This window comes from Amphibalanus amphitrite, unplaced genomic scaffold (genome assembly GCF_019059575.1).
Source record: "Amphibalanus amphitrite isolate SeventyFive unplaced genomic scaffold, NRLGWU_Aamphi_draft 000960F_arrow, whole genome shotgun sequence".
Lineage (NCBI taxonomy): Eukaryota > Metazoa > Arthropoda > Thecostraca > Balanomorpha > Balanidae > Amphibalanus > Amphibalanus amphitrite.
The window spans coordinates 155,516-173,423 of NW_024882454.1; the positions used below are offsets into that span (position 1 = coordinate 155,516).

The window sequence follows — 17,908 nt, forward strand, 5'->3', positions numbered from 1 at the left end:
AAACAGCCTGCGGTTAATAGCAAACAATCAAGTTTGGATCAACCTTTGGGTTGATTCAAACTTGATTGTTTGCTGCTATTGTCCTGCTGTTGTCCGAACGGGATTTGGAAATTAATGTAAAAAGGCCGCTGTTGCAGGCTGCCGGGAGACCCTTGCTGTTGTCGCTGCCTCGTTGCTGCCAGGCTTTTTTACTCGATATATCACATTGAAACGGATCCACTCTTCACAGCATTCCATATGTGATTTGTTTCGTTTCTTAGACAACAGATATTGGTCATTCATTTATTCAATAAATAACACTAGCAGCTGTGGCTAAAAGGAACGGAACATAATCATGAGAGAATTGCTAACCCTAACAATGAAAATTCCTAGAAGTAGGTAAAGCCTTAATGGCCGTATCCGTATCCGGTTCCCACCAGGCCGTATCCGCCGCGGGCGAATCCGTATCCGAGGCCGAGTCCGCTGCCGTATCCGCGGGCAAGACCGGCGCCGTAGCCGTATCCGCCGTAGCCAGCGCCGTAGCCAGCGCCGTAGCCAGTGCCGTAGCCCTTAACGATAGTCTTGGTGATACCGTGCCCGTATCCGCCGTACTGGTTGCTGTGGGATCCGGAGATGGCGTTTCCGTATCCGTGTCCGTATCCGTAGCCGCGGGCCAGGCCGAGACCGTATCCTCCGTAGCCGCCGAGGCCGTATCCTCCGTATCCGCGGGCCAGACCCAGGCCGTAGCCGCCGTATCCGTATCCGGCGCCGTATCCGCCGTATCCGGCTCCATAGCCGGCTCCGTATCCGCCCAGTCCGTATCCCTTGACGATGGTCTTTGTGACGCCGTGTCCATATCCGCCGTACTGGTTGCTATGGGATCCGGAAACGGCGTTTCCGTAGTATCCGGAAGCGGCGGCCGCCGCCACAAGAGCCGTCAGGCACACGAACTGAAGAGAGAGCAATGGGGCAGAGGTTAGTTCATGTTGTTGAGTAAAGTTATTGGCCGTTTCAAAGTTTTGCATGTGCAAAATGCGACGGAAAATCCTGATTAGACTCGTAACTTTTGACACGATTGTTTTGCAGCTGAAGTGCTCCGATTCTTGAATCATTACGCTTCTTCTTATATAGACGGGTCAAGTGAATTTCATTTGCAGAGCGATCTATTTGTCCGTAATCTAAACACTATCTGGAAGTTGGATCAATTCCAAATGATCTCATTAGTTGACTCAAATAACCCGAGTGACAACGGCAGCATTCCCGGCCGTTTTTACCGTCGCCGGCCGCGTTGTAATCGTCTCACAACCGCCGCCGATTATACTCACAGTCAGGGAGCTCATGGTGTTCACTGTAGGGGTACCGGTGACCGAATGATAGCGACAGCCTGTGATCAGGTTATATACACACTCACTGGTGTGCAGCGCGGCCTGGGGCGGTGGACCGCCAGCCAACGCCCCTGAGATCGGGCTTCGAAAGAACCCGACCCAGAGTCACCCGGGAGTGAGGTGCATAGCTCTCCAGAACCTGATCCTGAGACACTGAGAACTTAGTGAGGAGGTCTCCAGACCCTGATCCTTGGAAGTCTACACATAGCTCTCCAGAACCTGATCCTGAGACACTGAAAACTTAGTGAGGAGGTCTCCAAACCCTGATCCTTAGAAGTCTACACATAGCTCTCCAGAACCTGATCCTGAGACACTGAGAACTTAGTGAGGAGGTCTCCAAACCCTGATCCTTTGAAGTCTACACATAGCTCTCCAGAACCTGATCCTGAGACACTGAGAACTTAGTGAGGAGGTCTCCAAACCCTGATCCTTGGAAGTCTACACATAGCTCTCCAGAACCTGATCCTGAGACACTGAGAACTTAGTGAGGAGGTCTCCAGAGCCTGATCCTTGGAAGTCTACACATAGCTCTCCAGAACCTGATCCTGAGACACTGAGAACTTAGTGAGGAGGTCTCCAAACCCTGATCCTTAGAAGTCTACACATAGCTCTCCAGAACCTGATCCTGAGACACTGAGAACTTAGTGAGGAGGTCTCCAGACCCTGATCCTTAGAAGTCTACACATAGCTCTCCAGAACCTGATCCTGAGACACTGAGAACTTAGTGAGGTCTCCAAACCCTGATCCTTAGAAGTCTACACATAGCTCTCCAGAACCTGATCCTGAGACACTGAGAACTTAGTGAGGAGGTCTCCAGAGCCTGATCCTTGGAAGTCTACACATAGCTCTCGAGAACTTGATCCTGAGACACTGAGAACTTGGTGAAGAGATTTCCAGAGCCTTGGTGTCTACACATAGCTCTCCAGAACCTGATGCTTTGACACTGGGGGCTGAAAATGCAGCCTTCTAGAACCTCCAGCTTAGTTACGAGGAACTGAGCATACGACTCTCCAGTACCTGATCCTGGACACATTGGAAATTGGGCAACGAGCATAGAGGTCTCCAGATTCTGATCTTTTGGAAACTGGAACTGAACATGGAACTGGAAACTGGAGGTTTCTCCTGAACCAGATCCTTGCACATCTTGAGCTAATCACTGAGCTCTCCAGCGCCTGATCCTTTGTCATTGTTATCTGAACATGTACTGGGTTGCCCAGAAAAGAACTTTCCCAAATTTGTCAATATTTCTTGAAAGGCGTTGAAGATCCTTCTCTGTCAGGAACTCGGCTTTCCAATATATGGCAAAGACTTGCCTTATCGCATTCGGCTATTGTTGGATTTGAGCAAAACATCGGAATTCATTTTACGGTGGATTCGCATCACAAGATATGACCTGTTTTAAGTAAATCAATGCGTGACTTATGCTTCGATAATTGACACAAAACATAACATTCTGTTTTTTTTTTAAACGCTGATGATAAACAAAATGGCTTTTTGCTTATATAAGGCTCAAGGTTGTCTCGAATTAGGTGTTATAATAAAACAATATGTATAGTAAAACAATATGTGAAATGAGTGTCTCTTTCTTTTAGCGGATTTTTTATTCATTGAATACTATGATAAGTTCACCTCTCAGCAACTGATTCATTTCCAACATCGATTATTTCCTCGGCTCATGTAAAAGGAGTTAGTTCGAGGGACAGACCTCTGAACACTAAGTTCTGTGTCGTAAGGGGTGTACTGTAGAGTGTAGATGTTCAGAGGCCTAAGTATATGGTTGAGGCTGATCGAAATTTATAACCTACGTTACGTAATCGCCACGCCCTTTTTATTAAACCTTTACTTTATGCTTCTTAGCCATGCGTATTGCGTACCTAATGGCGTAGGAGTTGTGTTAGTGCTACGCTGCTGTGCGCGAATGCAGTCGCCGCGGCTCGCCAAACCTGCGCTGGTATACTGTGCCGGATGGCTGGCTGTAATGCGGCACAGTATACCACCCAGGCAATTCAGTTCCTACATGGTTATTGTAGACTGCGGTCTGCAGATAAGCCGATATGATTTCATGGATAGGCTGAACTTGACCTGTGGACTGCTGCAATAAAACGTTTTTGAATACACTTCTATTTGTTGTATGTTTCTGATGCACCCGTAGGTGCATCAGAAACGTCATTTAACCCTCGCATGTGTAGGGGGGGGGGTCGGATGGACCCCCCCCATGGTTTTTCGCGAATAACTCGCGTAAAAAGCGGCCGATCGCGACGAAACTTTCAGTACCCTCGCATTGATCAATTTTACACCTACCCTGAAAATTTCATGACCCTGACCCCAATGACCTTTGACCTGTGACCTCTTTTCCGAGACCATGTTTGGCCGGAATCGCGATTCCGCGTATGTCGGCTCGCATTAGCCGCGCGTTTGCAAGCTTTTCGTGGTTTCAAACGTTCAAACATGTGATTTGATGTTGCTCCCATGCATCAGGGTGGGTGTCAAGGTCACCTGAAGGTCAGGTCAGGTCATTGACCTTTGGTGACCTCGGTGCACTTTTTCGAGTTTTACATGTTTCTAGGCAAGTTTTTGGAGCTGAATTCGAATTTAGCAACCATTTGAACATTTACGAAGTAGTTTTGGTGACTTCGTAACATGTTACGAAGCTGTCAGAGGCGGTTGACACGTAATACTAATACCCGTCACGACGCCTACTGGTTGACCTGACCTGACCTGACCCGACCTGGTCTAAATGCTTAAAGACATCATCTGTGATCAAAACTAACACGATATTCGTGATCAGCACCCCGGAAAACCCCTTAGCAGCCACACTTTACGACTTTCTAACAGGTCCCGATTTTCCCGACCTTGGGTCATTGACCTGACCTGGAAGGTCAACCAATGACCTAGGACCTTAAAATTGGGTATCATCGGCTTCCTCTCGTCACGGGCAACACGCTCGTTTTTTCCGCGAAGCTCTAGCTCGATCAGGGGCCAAACGGCAAGGGGGGGGTCCAACCGACCCCCCCCCCCCTACACATTAGAAGCTGGAAAACGCCGCACACATGCGAGGGTTAAATGTATTGTAAAAGGCTGACATTCATCATTCCATCCAGTAGATTCAGCCGTGGATGCCTATTGCCCGCCATACGATTAACAGTACCGTAGTCCGTATGACATCTCATTATTGTAGCGCCCAAACGTCCGGAGACGTATCGCTGTAGATTCAAAATATCATTGCTAAGAAAACATAGCTTAGCATATTTATGATGGATTGTAATTTGTAATGATAAAATATTTACAATACATGATAGGAAGTCGTGCATCTTTTTCAACGTATTTTGGATCTATCCAAATCCTGCTCTGAATCATCATGATGACTCACAGCATGGTTATTGTTGACGCTTTGGTGCACCCACAAGTCGCTGATGTCGGAAGGACACCCCATGACACCCCTTACGAATCCCACATGCAGTTTAAAGTAAATTTATGTCTGTCTAAGATTTCATGAAACGTACCGATTTCATTGTTATCATGTATTTTCTAATAAATAACACTAGTTCATATCGCAATAGCACGGCATAACACGTCAACAGGACACTCAATTCACAGACCGACAGCACGTCCCCGAACTCTAGTGGCCGTAGCCGTAGATTCCCGAGCCGTAGCCGTAGCTCAGACCTCCGAGGCCGTAGCCGCCGTAGCCAGCGCCGTAGCCGTAGCCAGCACCGTAGCCAATGGTGCCCACCTTGGCAATACCCAGGCCGTAGCCGCCGTAGCCGCGGCCGAGTCCGTATCCGTATCCTCCGTATCCGCGGGCCAGGCCGAGGCCGTATCCTCCGTAGCCGCCGAGGCCGTATCCTCCGTATCCGCGGGCCAGACCCAGGCCGTATCCGCCGTATCCGTATCCGGCGCCGTATCCGCCGTATCCACCGAGTCCGACGGTTCCGACGACGGCCTTGGTGACGCGTCCGTACCCGTATCCGCCGTACTGGTTGCTGTGGGATCCGGAGATGGCGTTTCCGTATCCGTAGTATCCGGAGGCGGCGGCCACCGCCACCAGGGCCGTTAGGCACACGAACTGAAGAGAGAGAAGACAGTCGGTAAGGTCAGGACATTGTCTCACGTATTGAAGATCCATGAGCTTGAGAACTGAAGGTTCTGTGACGAATGCATGACATTTTCACCGTGCAACAATAGTTATTTTCAAGATGACATTCCGTTTCACGAATTTGGTTGTGCTCGATTGTGATGAGATCAATGCTATCAACGCTTTTTCCGACAATATTTTATGTTCTTTGCACTCATGTAGGCGAGTTTTCTTCTGAAGCCTCAAATGCTGCTTTCCAAAGTCACACTCGATCATAAAGCTTCAGTCACTTTCGCGTGTAACCACGGCTTTGAAAGTTCGTTCCACTCACAGTGAGAGAGTTCATGTTGATCGTTGTGCTGGAACTGAGTCGAGCGATACAGTCTGATCACCGGCACCGGTTTATATACCCGACATGTCACGTGACCGCCCCCTGGCAGCCTTTTGTGGGAAGGGGAGGGGTGGTGACTGGTCACGTGACCGACCCATGCACTGCTGTGGGGAGGGGAGGAGTGGCCGGTGACAGGTCCGACCCCGCCCCTCGCTTTTGGTCTGCAGGGTTTGCGGGGTAGACGGCCTGGAAGCGTTCTGATTGAAGGGCACCGAAATTGAGTGAGTCTCACGCTCTGATTCTAGGCTACACAGATTCTTGGTGATACAGGGTGTCCCAAAAATAATGTCACACCTTTCCAGCGTCCATTGCATGATAATAATAAAAATGACAGTTGCGCTTTTCTTACATATGTATCTCCCCTTTCCCCTGATACAGGCAAGCATATACGGTCCGGCACGCCAGACATCAATTTGCCCAGCATCTGTGAACTGATCGACCGGGCGCATCGAACGTGTCTGGTCAGTAGAAGTGTCCTATTTGGGGATCCAGGTAACCCGCCCCGCCCCGCAACCCTTCTCCAGATACCCACAACTACCCGCATGGGGAACTTCATTGGTTGCAGCCCGCAACAACACGCATAGAAGCCAAAAAGTTTTTCCACTTTCTAGTCATATTTTTCCAGGACATCTTACTGCATATGTTAAGTATTCTAGGCCATGCTTCAGCATATTTGTTTTCCATTTTCAAGGGGAAATCTTCTTTTGTTTTAGCTAAACAGTTTCTGATATTTTTTATACCCACATAAAACCCGCACCAGGGTATTTCCTGGTGATGCAACCCGCTTAAAGCCATGCGGGTTTTGTCTAATGTCTACTCACTCATCGCGGGCTGGTGGGTCGAAAAAGAGCATCTCTACTGGTCAGTGTAACTTCGGGTGGTTCTGGCGCCATTTTGTCAATCTTTTCCCGGACGATGGCCCTCAGATTTTCTATCGGCAACAGGTCGGGGCTGTTCCCCGACCTTTGGTCGCCATCCCAGAATACCGGGAAGTGCGATCGACACCACTTCTGCGTCGTTCTAGCTCGATGAGCCGGGGCACCGTCCTGTTGACAGATGACCCAAGACATCTTCAGCAGAAGCTTTCGGCTGGAGACGTGGCTTGCTGGGCCTCAGAGATAACCTCGGGTACCGATGGATTGTCGACTTGGAGACTGGATGACCGTTGGCAGTCGGCCTCATTGCCAGTTTCCTTGTGGACAGGATTGGCCCGTATTTATCACCGCGCTTCGCGATGACGATTCGGCATTCGCGCTTCCCGCTGACGGAAATCTTCCTGCCGCGATCCCGCTTGTTCTCAGGCGTCTATCCGACTCTGTCGCGTGACAACCAGCGCCAAATCGTGCGGCGACTCACGCTTAGTGCCTCGGCGACCTGGCCGTGTGTCATGCCGCCGGCAACCATGTCGACTGCCCGGCTGCGGGTCGATTTGCTCTGCAGCCAGTAGCGGCGGAACACCTTCAATTAAGGGGGGGGGGGCACTGCCGACATTTGGTCCCATTCTTTCCATGCAACGCCCATAGGGCTAATGTTAAAATACCAAAATCAGAGGTGGCACGGTGCCCCGGTGCCCTCCCCGTTCCGCCGCCTATGTCTGCAGCTTTGTCATCCTTGACACCTGGTCCGCGCGCGCCGGGTACTGCCCCGGAAATGACATCCGTTCACCCTCTGACCGGTCAGGGTCACAAAATTCGAAGGTCACGTGACTAGAATGTAACCAATATGGTTTGGGGGCCAGTACGGTCGAAATTATATTGAAATTTCGCCGTGGCAAGTAGAATCAAGGTTGTGAGAGGGTATGACAATAATATCAGGACACCCTGTATTCAGTTGCGTGATGCTGTGCATTTTTCATGCAAAATTTGCGGTCAAACTCTACTCATGTGATGTGAGACTTCCATTTGATTTGCTGCGTATGGCTTTTCACTCTGTTTAGGGGGCCTCTCCAAGATGTAAAAGTATTTACATTACGATTTAATGACAAGTGCTATGTGCTCATTTATCCTTTGTAATGCTCATGTCGCAATACGTTTGGTATAATTTGACGATGGATCGATTAAATATATAATTTTTCTGCTGCTGCTGTTGTTAATGTGTTTAACCTTCCAGGCGGTGGGGGGGGGGGCATTTTTTTGCCCCCCTTTAGTTTTTTCGATATATCTCGAGAACCGCTGCGCCGATCGTCACCAAACTTTCAGTACCCTCCCGGGAGTAGCTAGCGCACATGGTGACCAAAAATTATTCCAAAGGCTATGATAGGTTGGTCGCTAATGACGTCAGAGTGACGTCAATTCTGCCATTTTCGACCCAAAAAAAGGTTTCGCGGGAAGAGCTGTCAGGCCTACAGCTTTAGAGATACAGAAAAATGTTTCAGACATTAAGGTGGAATCAAGAGGGCTACAAAACTGCAATTTGGGTTTTTCGATTTTTTTTTATTTTGACCCCCAAAAATCAAAAAATAGATTTTTGAATATAATAGCCGAAAAATCCAAAAAGTTTTTTGAATTTCGAAAAAAAAACGAAATATATATGATAGTCCCTACCGCCTTCTATCTACATACCAAATTTGAGATCGATACCTCTTTTTTGGCCAAGATATAGCGAAAAAACTGTTCAAAATTGATGACGTCAAATTTTCAAACTCAATTTATAGCAATTCTAGACCTCGTAGCGCAAAACAAAGACCACCATTAGACTCCCCGTGATGAGCAGCATCAATACCCATTTTATGCAAAACTATCAACTTTGAAATTTGACCTTTTTTACCTGACCTTGACCTGACCTCTACCAGAAAGTGACCTAAACCGTACCTGATGGTCTTATAACCAAGACCATTGAGTTGGAAATGAAAAACTGGCCATAAAACATGCATGGCACAACCTTAGTAAAGTTGGGTTCATGTGGTGACCCTTGGTGACCTTTGGTGACCTGACCTGTGACCTGACCTGGTATGACCAGTGACCTCTAATAGCAACATATGTACTAGACAACTGACGCCCTATCGCTGATTTTCGACAAAATGCGTTTTACTCGGTGTTACAGCGCTTTCCCTAGAAGCCCCGTGAACGGTGAAACATTTTATCTTTGACCTGACCTGTGACGTCATCGGTGACCCCGAGGTCAATGAAATTTGGTTTCCTTCGACAAATTTGACAGGGCTATCGAACGCCGTTTGAATTTTCCGGATCCGTCTAGTAGTTTCGGAGATACGGGGGGGGGGGGCAAAAAAATGCCCCTCCCCCCCACCGCGCGGAAGGTGGCCGCCCACCGCCGCGCCTGCCGGGTTAACCCGCGCACCGACGGGGGTCTGCGCCAACTTCGCACCGACGGGGGGGGGGCGGATGACCGCCCCCCCTGAGATCTCGAGAACGAAGCAAGATAGCGACAAGCGGTAAACGGCATCGGATACGCACGGCCAAGATCTACAATTTTTACTAAGGTCATTTTCAGGTCAGGTCAAAGATGACGTCACAGGGGTCGAAAAAGTCAAAATGGCGGCGCTAGATATGGATAGAGTTTTTCTCGAATAACTTTCGAATTAGTCAAGATAGGAACAAACTAAGGGCATCATCGTGATCCTCTCGTCAATCCGCATCGAATGATATATATGTTGACCTCGAAAGGTCAAGGTCGAAGGTTGACCTCAGGTCACGTGACCTCGAGGTCATCATGTATATCATTCGATGCGTCTTGACGAGCTGAACACAATGAGACCATCCACGCATCTGTATCTTGTTCCTGTACGGAGTTATTGGCCAAAAACCTTTGGTGACCTTTGATGACGTCACATGACCTCACAGCTGCCCAACAGCAAAACAGACCTCAAGGTAGTGAAGGTTGATCGTATATGAAGTCATGTATGGTATATGGGGCCATTCCGACCCGTTTTAGTGGTAAAAACAGGGAGTTGATTTTTCCCCCATTGACTTATAATGGGGAGGTCGCGAAATTGACCTGACCTTAGGTCACCGATATCAAAATTCCGAGATATACAAATTGTAGCTACCAATGACCTAATAATATCCTGCGACTTTCAAAGGCCTCCGACATCTACTGTAGCTCTGGCACGGTGACAAAGTTGCAAAAAAGTGACTTGAGGTTGGGTCATTCAAAGTGACCTGGTGACCTGACCTTAAAAGGTAGGAGGTTCAAACTTGCACACCATGTGTAAAATTGAGGAGGTTATAGTCATACCAAATTTCGCGGCGCTACGCGCCGCGGTTTTCCCGCTATTCGCGAAAAACCTCAGGGGGGGGGGGGGGCGGATATCCGCCCCCCCGTCGGTGCGCGGGTTAATGGAGCAACTGCTACATCTCAAGACCTTTCTGAGTTTCAGCATAGCGTTTTATATTATTGTTGTTTTCATTATTTGTCAGGTGAAAGACTTATATAATATATAGGTGTTACACGCAGACGTCAGTGGGGCGCGGGTGAAGGGAAGTTTTTTAGTGCATGTTTCGGTCATTCAGAACTTCATTGATATAGGGCTGGTGCGTATAAAGCTTGATAAATTGGACTGTTTATTTTATAATAAATAACACTGGTTCATATCGCAATAGCACGGCATAACACGTCAACAGGACACTCAATTCACAGACCGACAGCACGTCCCCGAACTCTAGTGGCCGTAGCCGTAGATTCCCGAGCCGTAGCCGTAGCTCAGACCTCCGAGGCCGTAGCCGCCGTAGCCAGCGCCGTAGCCGTAGCCAGCACCGTAGCCAATGGTGCCCACCTTGGCAATACCCAGGCCGTAGCCGCCGTATCCACGGCCGAGTCCGTATCCGTATCCTCCGTATCCGCGGGCCAGGCCGAGGCCGTATCCTCCGTAGCCGCCGAGGCCGTATCCTCCGTATCCGCGGGCCAGACCCAGGCCGTATCCGCCGTATCCGTATCCGGCGCCGTATCCGCCGTATCCGCCGAGTCCGACGGTTCCGACGACGGCCTTGGTGACGCCGTGTCCGTATCCGTATCCGCCGTACTGGTTGCTGTGGGATCCGGAGATGGCGTTTCCGTATCCGTAGTATCCGGAGGCGGCGGCCACCGCCACCAGGGCCGTCAGGCACACGAACTGAAAAACAGGAAAAACAGGATATAACTGAAATAGCAAGCTTTTTTCGTTTCATGCTAGTCTGCGATTTAAAAGCGATTTCAAGCAGTGAACTTCGAGAAAAGTAAAAAAACAAAAAAAAAAAAACAATAGATATCGAGCATCGGACTCTGAGCTTGTTTGGTGCTGCCTTGCAGTGGGCAACACGTGCTAAATTATCCGGCATAGCTAAATCGTCGCAGCCTAGCACGAATTAGCCTCTTCTTTCTTCCACTCACAGTGAGGGAGTTCATGTTGATCGTTGTGCTGGAACTGAGTCAAGCGATACAGTCTGATCACCGGCACCGGTTTATATACCCGACATGTCACGTGACCGACCACTGACAGCCTATAGTGGGGTGGGGTGGGGGTGGTAGCTGGTCATATGACCGACCCTTGACTGCCTGTAGTGGGGAGGGTAGGGGTGGTGACTGGTCACGTGATTGCCTCCTGACTGCTGTGGGGAGGGTTCAGGTGGCTCCGAGTCACCTGACTTCGAGGAGTTGGGGGGGGGGGGGCTAATTTGCTTATTAATCTGATGCATGTGTTTTCGTGCCCCTGAAATATTAAACTTTATTTTTTATATGATTATTTGCAACCTGTAGAATTTTAGAACTGTTTTGCGCATTTGCAAAAATTGATTTATATTGAATTGCGGTTCCTTGAAAGCCGGCATTGAACTGCTACATTTCAATTTTAAACCTTGGTGGGCAGTGCACCCAAGCGCTGTAAGGTAAAGGCCGCCCCACACTGGACCTCGCTTGAGGGTTGCGAGTCTGCGGGTTTTGGATTCGCGGGTATAATATTCATTCTTGGAGTGATAAACCCTCGCCCGTATAGGGGGAGGGGGGTTGAACGAACACCCCTCGGTTTTTCGCGAATAACTCGCGTAAAAAGCGGCCGATTGCGACGAAAATTTCAGTACCCTCGAGTTGATCAATTCTACACCTACCCTGAAAATTTCATGACCCTGACCCAAATGATCTTTGACCTGTGACCTACCTTTCGAAACCATGTTTGGCCGGAATCGCGATTCGGCTTATGTCGGCTCGCATTAGCCGCGCGTTTCCAGTCTTTTCGTGGTTTCAAGCGTTCAAACATGTGATATGATGTTGCCCCGATGCATTAGGGTGGGTGTCAAGGTCACCTGAAGGTCAGGCCAGGTCATTTACCTTTGATGACCTTGGTTCACTTTTTCGAGCTTTACATGTTTCTAGGCAAGTTTTTGGAGCTGAATTTGAATTTAGAAACCATGTGAACATTTAAGAAGTAATTTTGGTACCTTCGTAACATGTTACGAAGGCACCAAATTCTTTTTTGGCATTTTTAGCATAGTGTGTTTGTTTGTGTGTGTTTTTATGATGTGAAGGGTTTTTAATGGCCAGTATGGTCTGGAATAAAGTTTTGCCTTGTCTTGTCTTGTCTTGTCACTCGTCACGGGCAATACGGTCGTTTTTTTCCGCGAAGCTCTTGCTCGATCAGGGGCGAAGCGGCAGGGGTCCAACGGACCCCCCTTATACGTTCGCGGCTGGAAAACACCAATACGGGCGAGGGTTAAACCATTCTCTTATGGTCACTACATGAATGCAGTGAAGCCGGTACACCCTCAGAAAATTGCATATCATCGCAATAACAGTACTGCGAACCGAACTTCGACTTCAACAGAACACATCAAAACTCGCAGCCCTCGCAGCGAGGAAAATCGAAAGTTGACTCAAAATCAACTTTTGGAATGCGATGCAAGTTGGCTCGCATGCTAAAAACATGCAGACTCGCTTGTTACATGGTGGTGTGGGTCATTAAGCACAGAGTGATTTCTTTAATTTTAAAAAACCCGAAAACCCAAAAACTCGCAACCCGCATGCGAGGTCCAGTGCTGGGCGGCCTTAACTGTCTAATATCATTCAGCTTCATGCAAAAGTCACTGACTTTCTTGGCTCATTTGTATTCTATTCAAATTTTTGTTCGGAGTATCTCCTTATTTGATGTGTGCTAGCAAATCATTTCAAAGATTACCGTTCGAATTGGGATTTATTGACGGCGTTGCGTATCATCGCACCGAAGCACACCAACTTTTCTCTTTCGGCTATCATTGACCGGCTAAAACAAACTTTGGTGCTACGTTCCTCTTAGCCAAAAGTAGGCAGACTGTCGCATAAGGCGGTATTTGATATCTGGCCCGCTATTTTTTGTGGTTGTTTTGTTTGCGCCAAATTGCCAGTAGCATGTTGCTAATCATTGCCAATGCTTGATTGTCCATAGTTGTTTGGTCTTGGCCTTGTGGCAATCTTCCTTTCTTTGTGTTAATCTGGACTGGCGTAATAGCTTTTTACTTGTGTGTTACCTGTAGTTGAGCGTTTAGTGCACGTTAACCCCTTGGCGCAATACTTGTCCTTGAATTTGTAGTGTGCAGTTTTTGTGTGTCAGCTGCCACCTGTGGAACCCGGTCAATCCGTGCTGTCGGACAACTTTTTTCAGGGTGTGTTGGAACGTTTTCATTCAAATACATTCAGGGCTGTTTTCACCTTCGCAGAAAAAAATCCATGGAACAATTTGGGACAGTACATCACTTTTTATTTTCGTCTGGTGTTGAAGAAAGTGATGCAGTAGAATCCGGTTAATAAAGCCTCGGACAATAAATTCAGCCGCTTACTGTGGCCACTTGAGCTGCTCACGGATTTTCTCCATACAAGCATAACTGACTCCGATTAATAAAACTATCGCTCAATAAGTCTAAAATGCCGTGTCACGAAGGTGGATTTATCAAGCAGAGTCTACTATAGCTTTAAATCTGTTCCGCTTACATGAATTTCCATATACATTTCTATTATCTATAATTGCCTGATGACTTTGAAGATGACTTTCTATGCTTCTATAATTTCTATATAACCATGGATTACCTACTACCTGGATCGGCAACTCCGCGGAATTCCCATTGTATTGCGCGACCGCCCGAAAGTGCTGCCACCTATCGAGCAAGCTGATCCCTGCTAAGGACAGCCCGCCGCCGCCGCTCAGTCAGACAGCGGCCGATACAAGCGAAGTCCGAAAATGACGGGCAAGTTACACAGTCTGAACCAGCCGCGGCTAAGTTGAGCATCAGCCAACAGCGTCGGGTCCCGGAAGAGCGGCCCAGGGCGGTTCCACAGACTACGTATCGTTTTGGAAAGAATATTGTGGCGGGTCGCGACTGGCCGATTTTACCTCAGGACGTCGTGTTGTTAGTTCTCATGGCCTGGCGCATTCTCCCTGCAAATACCTTCGATCAAACGACTTTGTGTATCACTCGGGTTGTAGTTATAAATGGACAAGTATTGTATCGAGAGTACATGAACCTCCAGGCTCCACGAGGCACGAATCAAACTATTAACACAGTTACATTTAAGGTAATTACATTACATTAAGGTAATTAAGGTAAGGTTAACATTTAATTAAGGTAACGTTAACATTTAAGGTAATTACATTACATTACATACGGCACTGAAGAAGTCAATAGACGAAACCGGTACGCCTTAAATGTAACTGTTTTAATAGTTTGATTCGTGGAGCCTGGAGGTTCATGTACTCTCGATACATCACTCGGGTTGCCCTCTTGCTCATCAGTTTGAGCATTCCGACTCAGTCGCCGGCACAGGGAATGTGCCGTCCGCCGTGAAACATCCATATCGTTGCCACAGCCATTTCGAGAATCACAAGACAAATGCTGTCATATCGATTAACGAACATCTACATCACTTAATATTTCTTTCAATAAGCATTCCAGGATTATAAGCTTACCATACGTTTTGTTAAAAAAAAACTGTTTCCATATTGAACTTATATTTGCCGTCGCATGACCGAATTGTCTACTGACTACTGAATAAAGGCTGAAACCGACTCTTTCCGCAGTCAGAAATCGTGTGCGAGACCGAGAGCCTATTCAAATACATTGAATCACGGTCGCATCAATCGATTGATGCTATTGCAACTTAATGCATTTGAGTAGGCTCTCGCGTGCGATTTCCTGACTGTGGAAATAGTCTGTTTCGGCCTGAAGTTCAGACTTTAACACGGGTCCAAATGACAACTAAGGTGAAAGATGACACACAATGTATATAATACATACATAGACTGATACGTAAGCTTCGAGAAAAGACGTGGCACATGCCTACTAAACGGTGTCGTAGCACCAAGTTTGTTTCCAATTCACATCTCCCACCACAGTATATCGGGGAATAAATACAAACACGATAATGCACACGAACGCATTATGCGCTAAATAGGTATATCCATAGGTATGTCAGGTTACACACGCTGTGATGCCGTAAACAGTTTTCGGTTGAGCCAGTTCACACCCGGTCCGCCTGCTGCCGTCACGTGTCCGCAGTGGGCGTGCACCTGCATCCTCACAAGGGTCTCGATGATGAAATGAGAAATGATCACATCACAAATCACAAGATGCCAATCAAGTCAGCACGACGTGAAAACTGAACCCATCTCTTTGATCTGAAACAAGGAGAAAATGGGGGAAATTAGATACCTGAGCATACCGTAATGAAATGGAGAGTGAGGGCGTTCCAAGGCAAACTGTTTCCACTTTCCACGCAATGTCACAAATAAAAAAGTATTTTACATCGTGATGATGTTGAGCAAAAAAAAAAAACATGACAAGAGTAACTAAAAATTTAACACCTCATCTGCTAGGCTTAGTTGAAAATGGCCCTATCTCACTTAAATCTATCTGATATCTACACATAATTTGGCTGGCACTCCTTCTCAAAAAGTGATTGTTATGCTCATACCTATATCATTCAATAGAAGGAAACTCACAAACTACTTCGTACATCTCTGGACCTTTGAGAAAAGGAAGCTGATGTCAGGGACCAGGGTCGGCATTCTTTTGTGGTTGATACCATGGCTGCTGTTGTGCTTTCTTTTTACAGTCGGATGGTTCAGTTTTTCAGCCTGAGAACATGATTTAATTTAAATATGGTTTTTATTTCAATATCATTCAACTCTACTTTTGAAATCAGGGTATTGGCAAATGGCAAGCAGGTTATACAAAATAGGTAGCTGAAATGACATGATGCCAGTCAACTGCTCCTAAAGTGTGTTGCACTCTATAGTCAGCCGTTCGGAGAAATACGTAGGAAACTGATGTGGGTGAGCAGTGAGTACTGAGCAGTGGACCAATTCATAGGTATTGGCACCACATAAGAACAAAAGAAACCATAACGGCACACTAACTGTTTTGCTAAACTAAAAACTCAACAAAAACTTAACTAATTCAAAACTAACAATGCATCGTCCACCACCTATCATGTGCTACCAAGGCCGAAATTGTGTCACAAACAACATCATGGTATATCCACATATAAGCTTGAGATATGCTGTGTCAAACATATAACAAACATATAAATAGACATATAAATGAGTAATTCACCAAACGGCCTAAATTATAGGTACGATTTTTAACGACATACGGCGAGAAGCAATGTGCGCCAGTATCGTCAACGGCCGCTCTTTACAGTAATATTTTAGCCCACTCAGACCTTCCAACCATAAGAAAACCTTGCCAGTCTTACCTTGCCATCTTCCTCCATCTTCTGAAACCTTCTAATCTGCTCCAAAGGAGCTGAACTTTTCAAAAAACAAGTAAAACGATCCTATGACGCGGCGCCGACCATTGTTTTGAATAGCACTCGCTCCCCCGCGTGCTTAGCGGTAGCTAGTGCTGCCGCCTAGCGGTGGTCAAAAACATCGAGGAGTTGCCGATCCAGGTTCTACTTCATCCATGATATAACTAAGGGCTCATTGCGCTGAACTTAAAGGGAGATTATGACCTTTTTCCACAAAATCTGAGTTAGGACCATTTTCTGACAAAACACAACAAGTTGTAATGTAAATTAAAACCATTTTGCTCAATTCGGTACCTTGCCGCAAATATCTCAACTTGAAGTCACGTTAGCGGGGAGCGCTGAAAATGACCGTTGAATAAGTACTTACATCACTTTTTGGTACTTGCATGTAATTTTGTAAAATGAGCGTATTCGTTAAATTTGATCTTCATCACATCTAGTTAGTTAATGGTCGTCTATAGTGCCTTCAAAAGATATTCATGGTTTGGGGGTGGTTTATGTATAAATTTACGCAACTATTTTTCCTGTTCATCATCTGTCGCCATATGCTGCTATTTTAGTAGCAACGACTCAATTTTGAATCGGTCCCGCCGACTGCACAATAAAAGAAGATAGATACAACACTTTTGCGGCATCACTGAAAAACTTATGCAGTACTGTTATCAAAATTCTCATAACACCGTTCGACAAACCTGAAGTCTTTTTGAAATAAATATGCTTGTATTTTTCGCTTCAGGCTCTGAGGCCAAAATAATGAATTTCGTAGTCGCAATCGCAAGATTTGGCTGCGTTTCTGGCGCATGCCGTTCATTTGTGGCGCAAAATAATACTTGGAAACAAAGAAGAGTAGGCACTATGTACCCCCGAATTAGAATCTAATTAATTCTAAACCGAATTAACTCTAATTCAAATTAGAATCCTTACAACCAAGCAACGACAAGGCGATAACATAAACAAAAACCCAAGCGTCGCTGTTTGAAACAAAAGCGCCATATACTGCGACTTTTTTATAGAGAAGGACAACGCATTTCGGTGGGTGTTACAAGTACTGCAAGTACTGCTTCTTTTTTGCAAAAATAAAAACCTTTTTCACATACGAAAATGTGCTAGGAAATTTTCATATTTTATAGAAACTACAGTAGAAATAGTATAGATGTCGAGTAATTTTTATTTAAGAAAAAAGAAAGGTCATTATCTCCCTTTAAGCCTGCCGTTGATCACCCACCGGGCCTGATGCATCTCAATGTGCCATGGTCGTTGCGACCCCCACCAGACACGATTTGGTAGCAGAGTAATGACGTCAGCTGGGTTTGAAGTTTTCCCTTCACCCATAAGGCTTACACACAAACTGGTCAAAGTTTGAGCCAGGATTTA

At 46.7% G+C, this 17,908-nt stretch overlaps 3 protein-coding genes and 1 long non-coding RNA gene across 13 annotated transcripts in view; 1 reads left to right on the forward strand and 3 right to left on the reverse strand.

Moving 5' to 3' along the window:
• Window positions 1-17,908, forward strand: part of LOC122368591 (putative sodium-coupled neutral amino acid transporter 10) — a 57,401-nt gene that overhangs the window by 20,454 nt on the left and 19,039 nt on the right. The window lies entirely within an intron of this gene.
• LOC122368594 (keratin-associated protein 19-2-like) lies at window positions 269-5,801 on the reverse strand. 2 transcript variants are annotated; one of them, XM_043342694.1, is made up of 3 exons: window positions 5,771-5,801; window positions 5,327-5,430; window positions 269-831 (listed from the first exon to the last, which is right to left on the reverse strand). In XM_043342694.1, exons 1-3 carry the CDS (start codon window positions 5,783-5,785, stop codon window positions 387-389), a joined length of 564 nt encoding a protein of 187 aa, XP_043198629.1. In that variant the 5' UTR covers window positions 5,786-5,801; the 3' UTR covers window positions 269-386. The 2 variants fall into 2 exon arrangements, with proteins under 2 accessions (XP_043198629.1, XP_043198630.1); XM_043342695.1 differs by lacking the exons at window positions 5,327-5,430; window positions 5,771-5,801 and adding an exon at window positions 1,305-1,341 and having other exon boundaries at window positions 269-929.
• On the reverse strand, window positions 10,328-11,188 carry LOC122368595 (glycine-rich protein-like). The gene is made up of 2 exons (XM_043342697.1): window positions 11,156-11,188; window positions 10,328-10,898 (listed from the first exon to the last, which is right to left on the reverse strand). Exons 1-2 carry the CDS (start codon window positions 11,168-11,170, stop codon window positions 10,449-10,451), a joined length of 465 nt encoding a protein of 154 aa, XP_043198632.1. The 5' UTR covers window positions 11,171-11,188; the 3' UTR covers window positions 10,328-10,448.
• LOC122368599 lies at window positions 14,539-16,686 on the reverse strand. Its single transcript, XR_006254267.1, has 3 exons — window positions 16,481-16,686; window positions 15,068-15,401; window positions 14,539-14,771 (listed from the first exon to the last, which is right to left on the reverse strand). It is a non-coding gene; the product is annotated as an uncharacterized LOC122368599 (long non-coding RNA).

Bases quoted from the DNA above. Each gene is read 5' to 3' on its own strand.
- LOC122368594 (XM_043342694.1), bottom strand. The intron at 832-5,326 runs GTACGGACGCGT...CGGCGGATATGG, and splicing joins AACCAGTACGGCGGATACGG to ACACGGCGTCACAAAGACCA.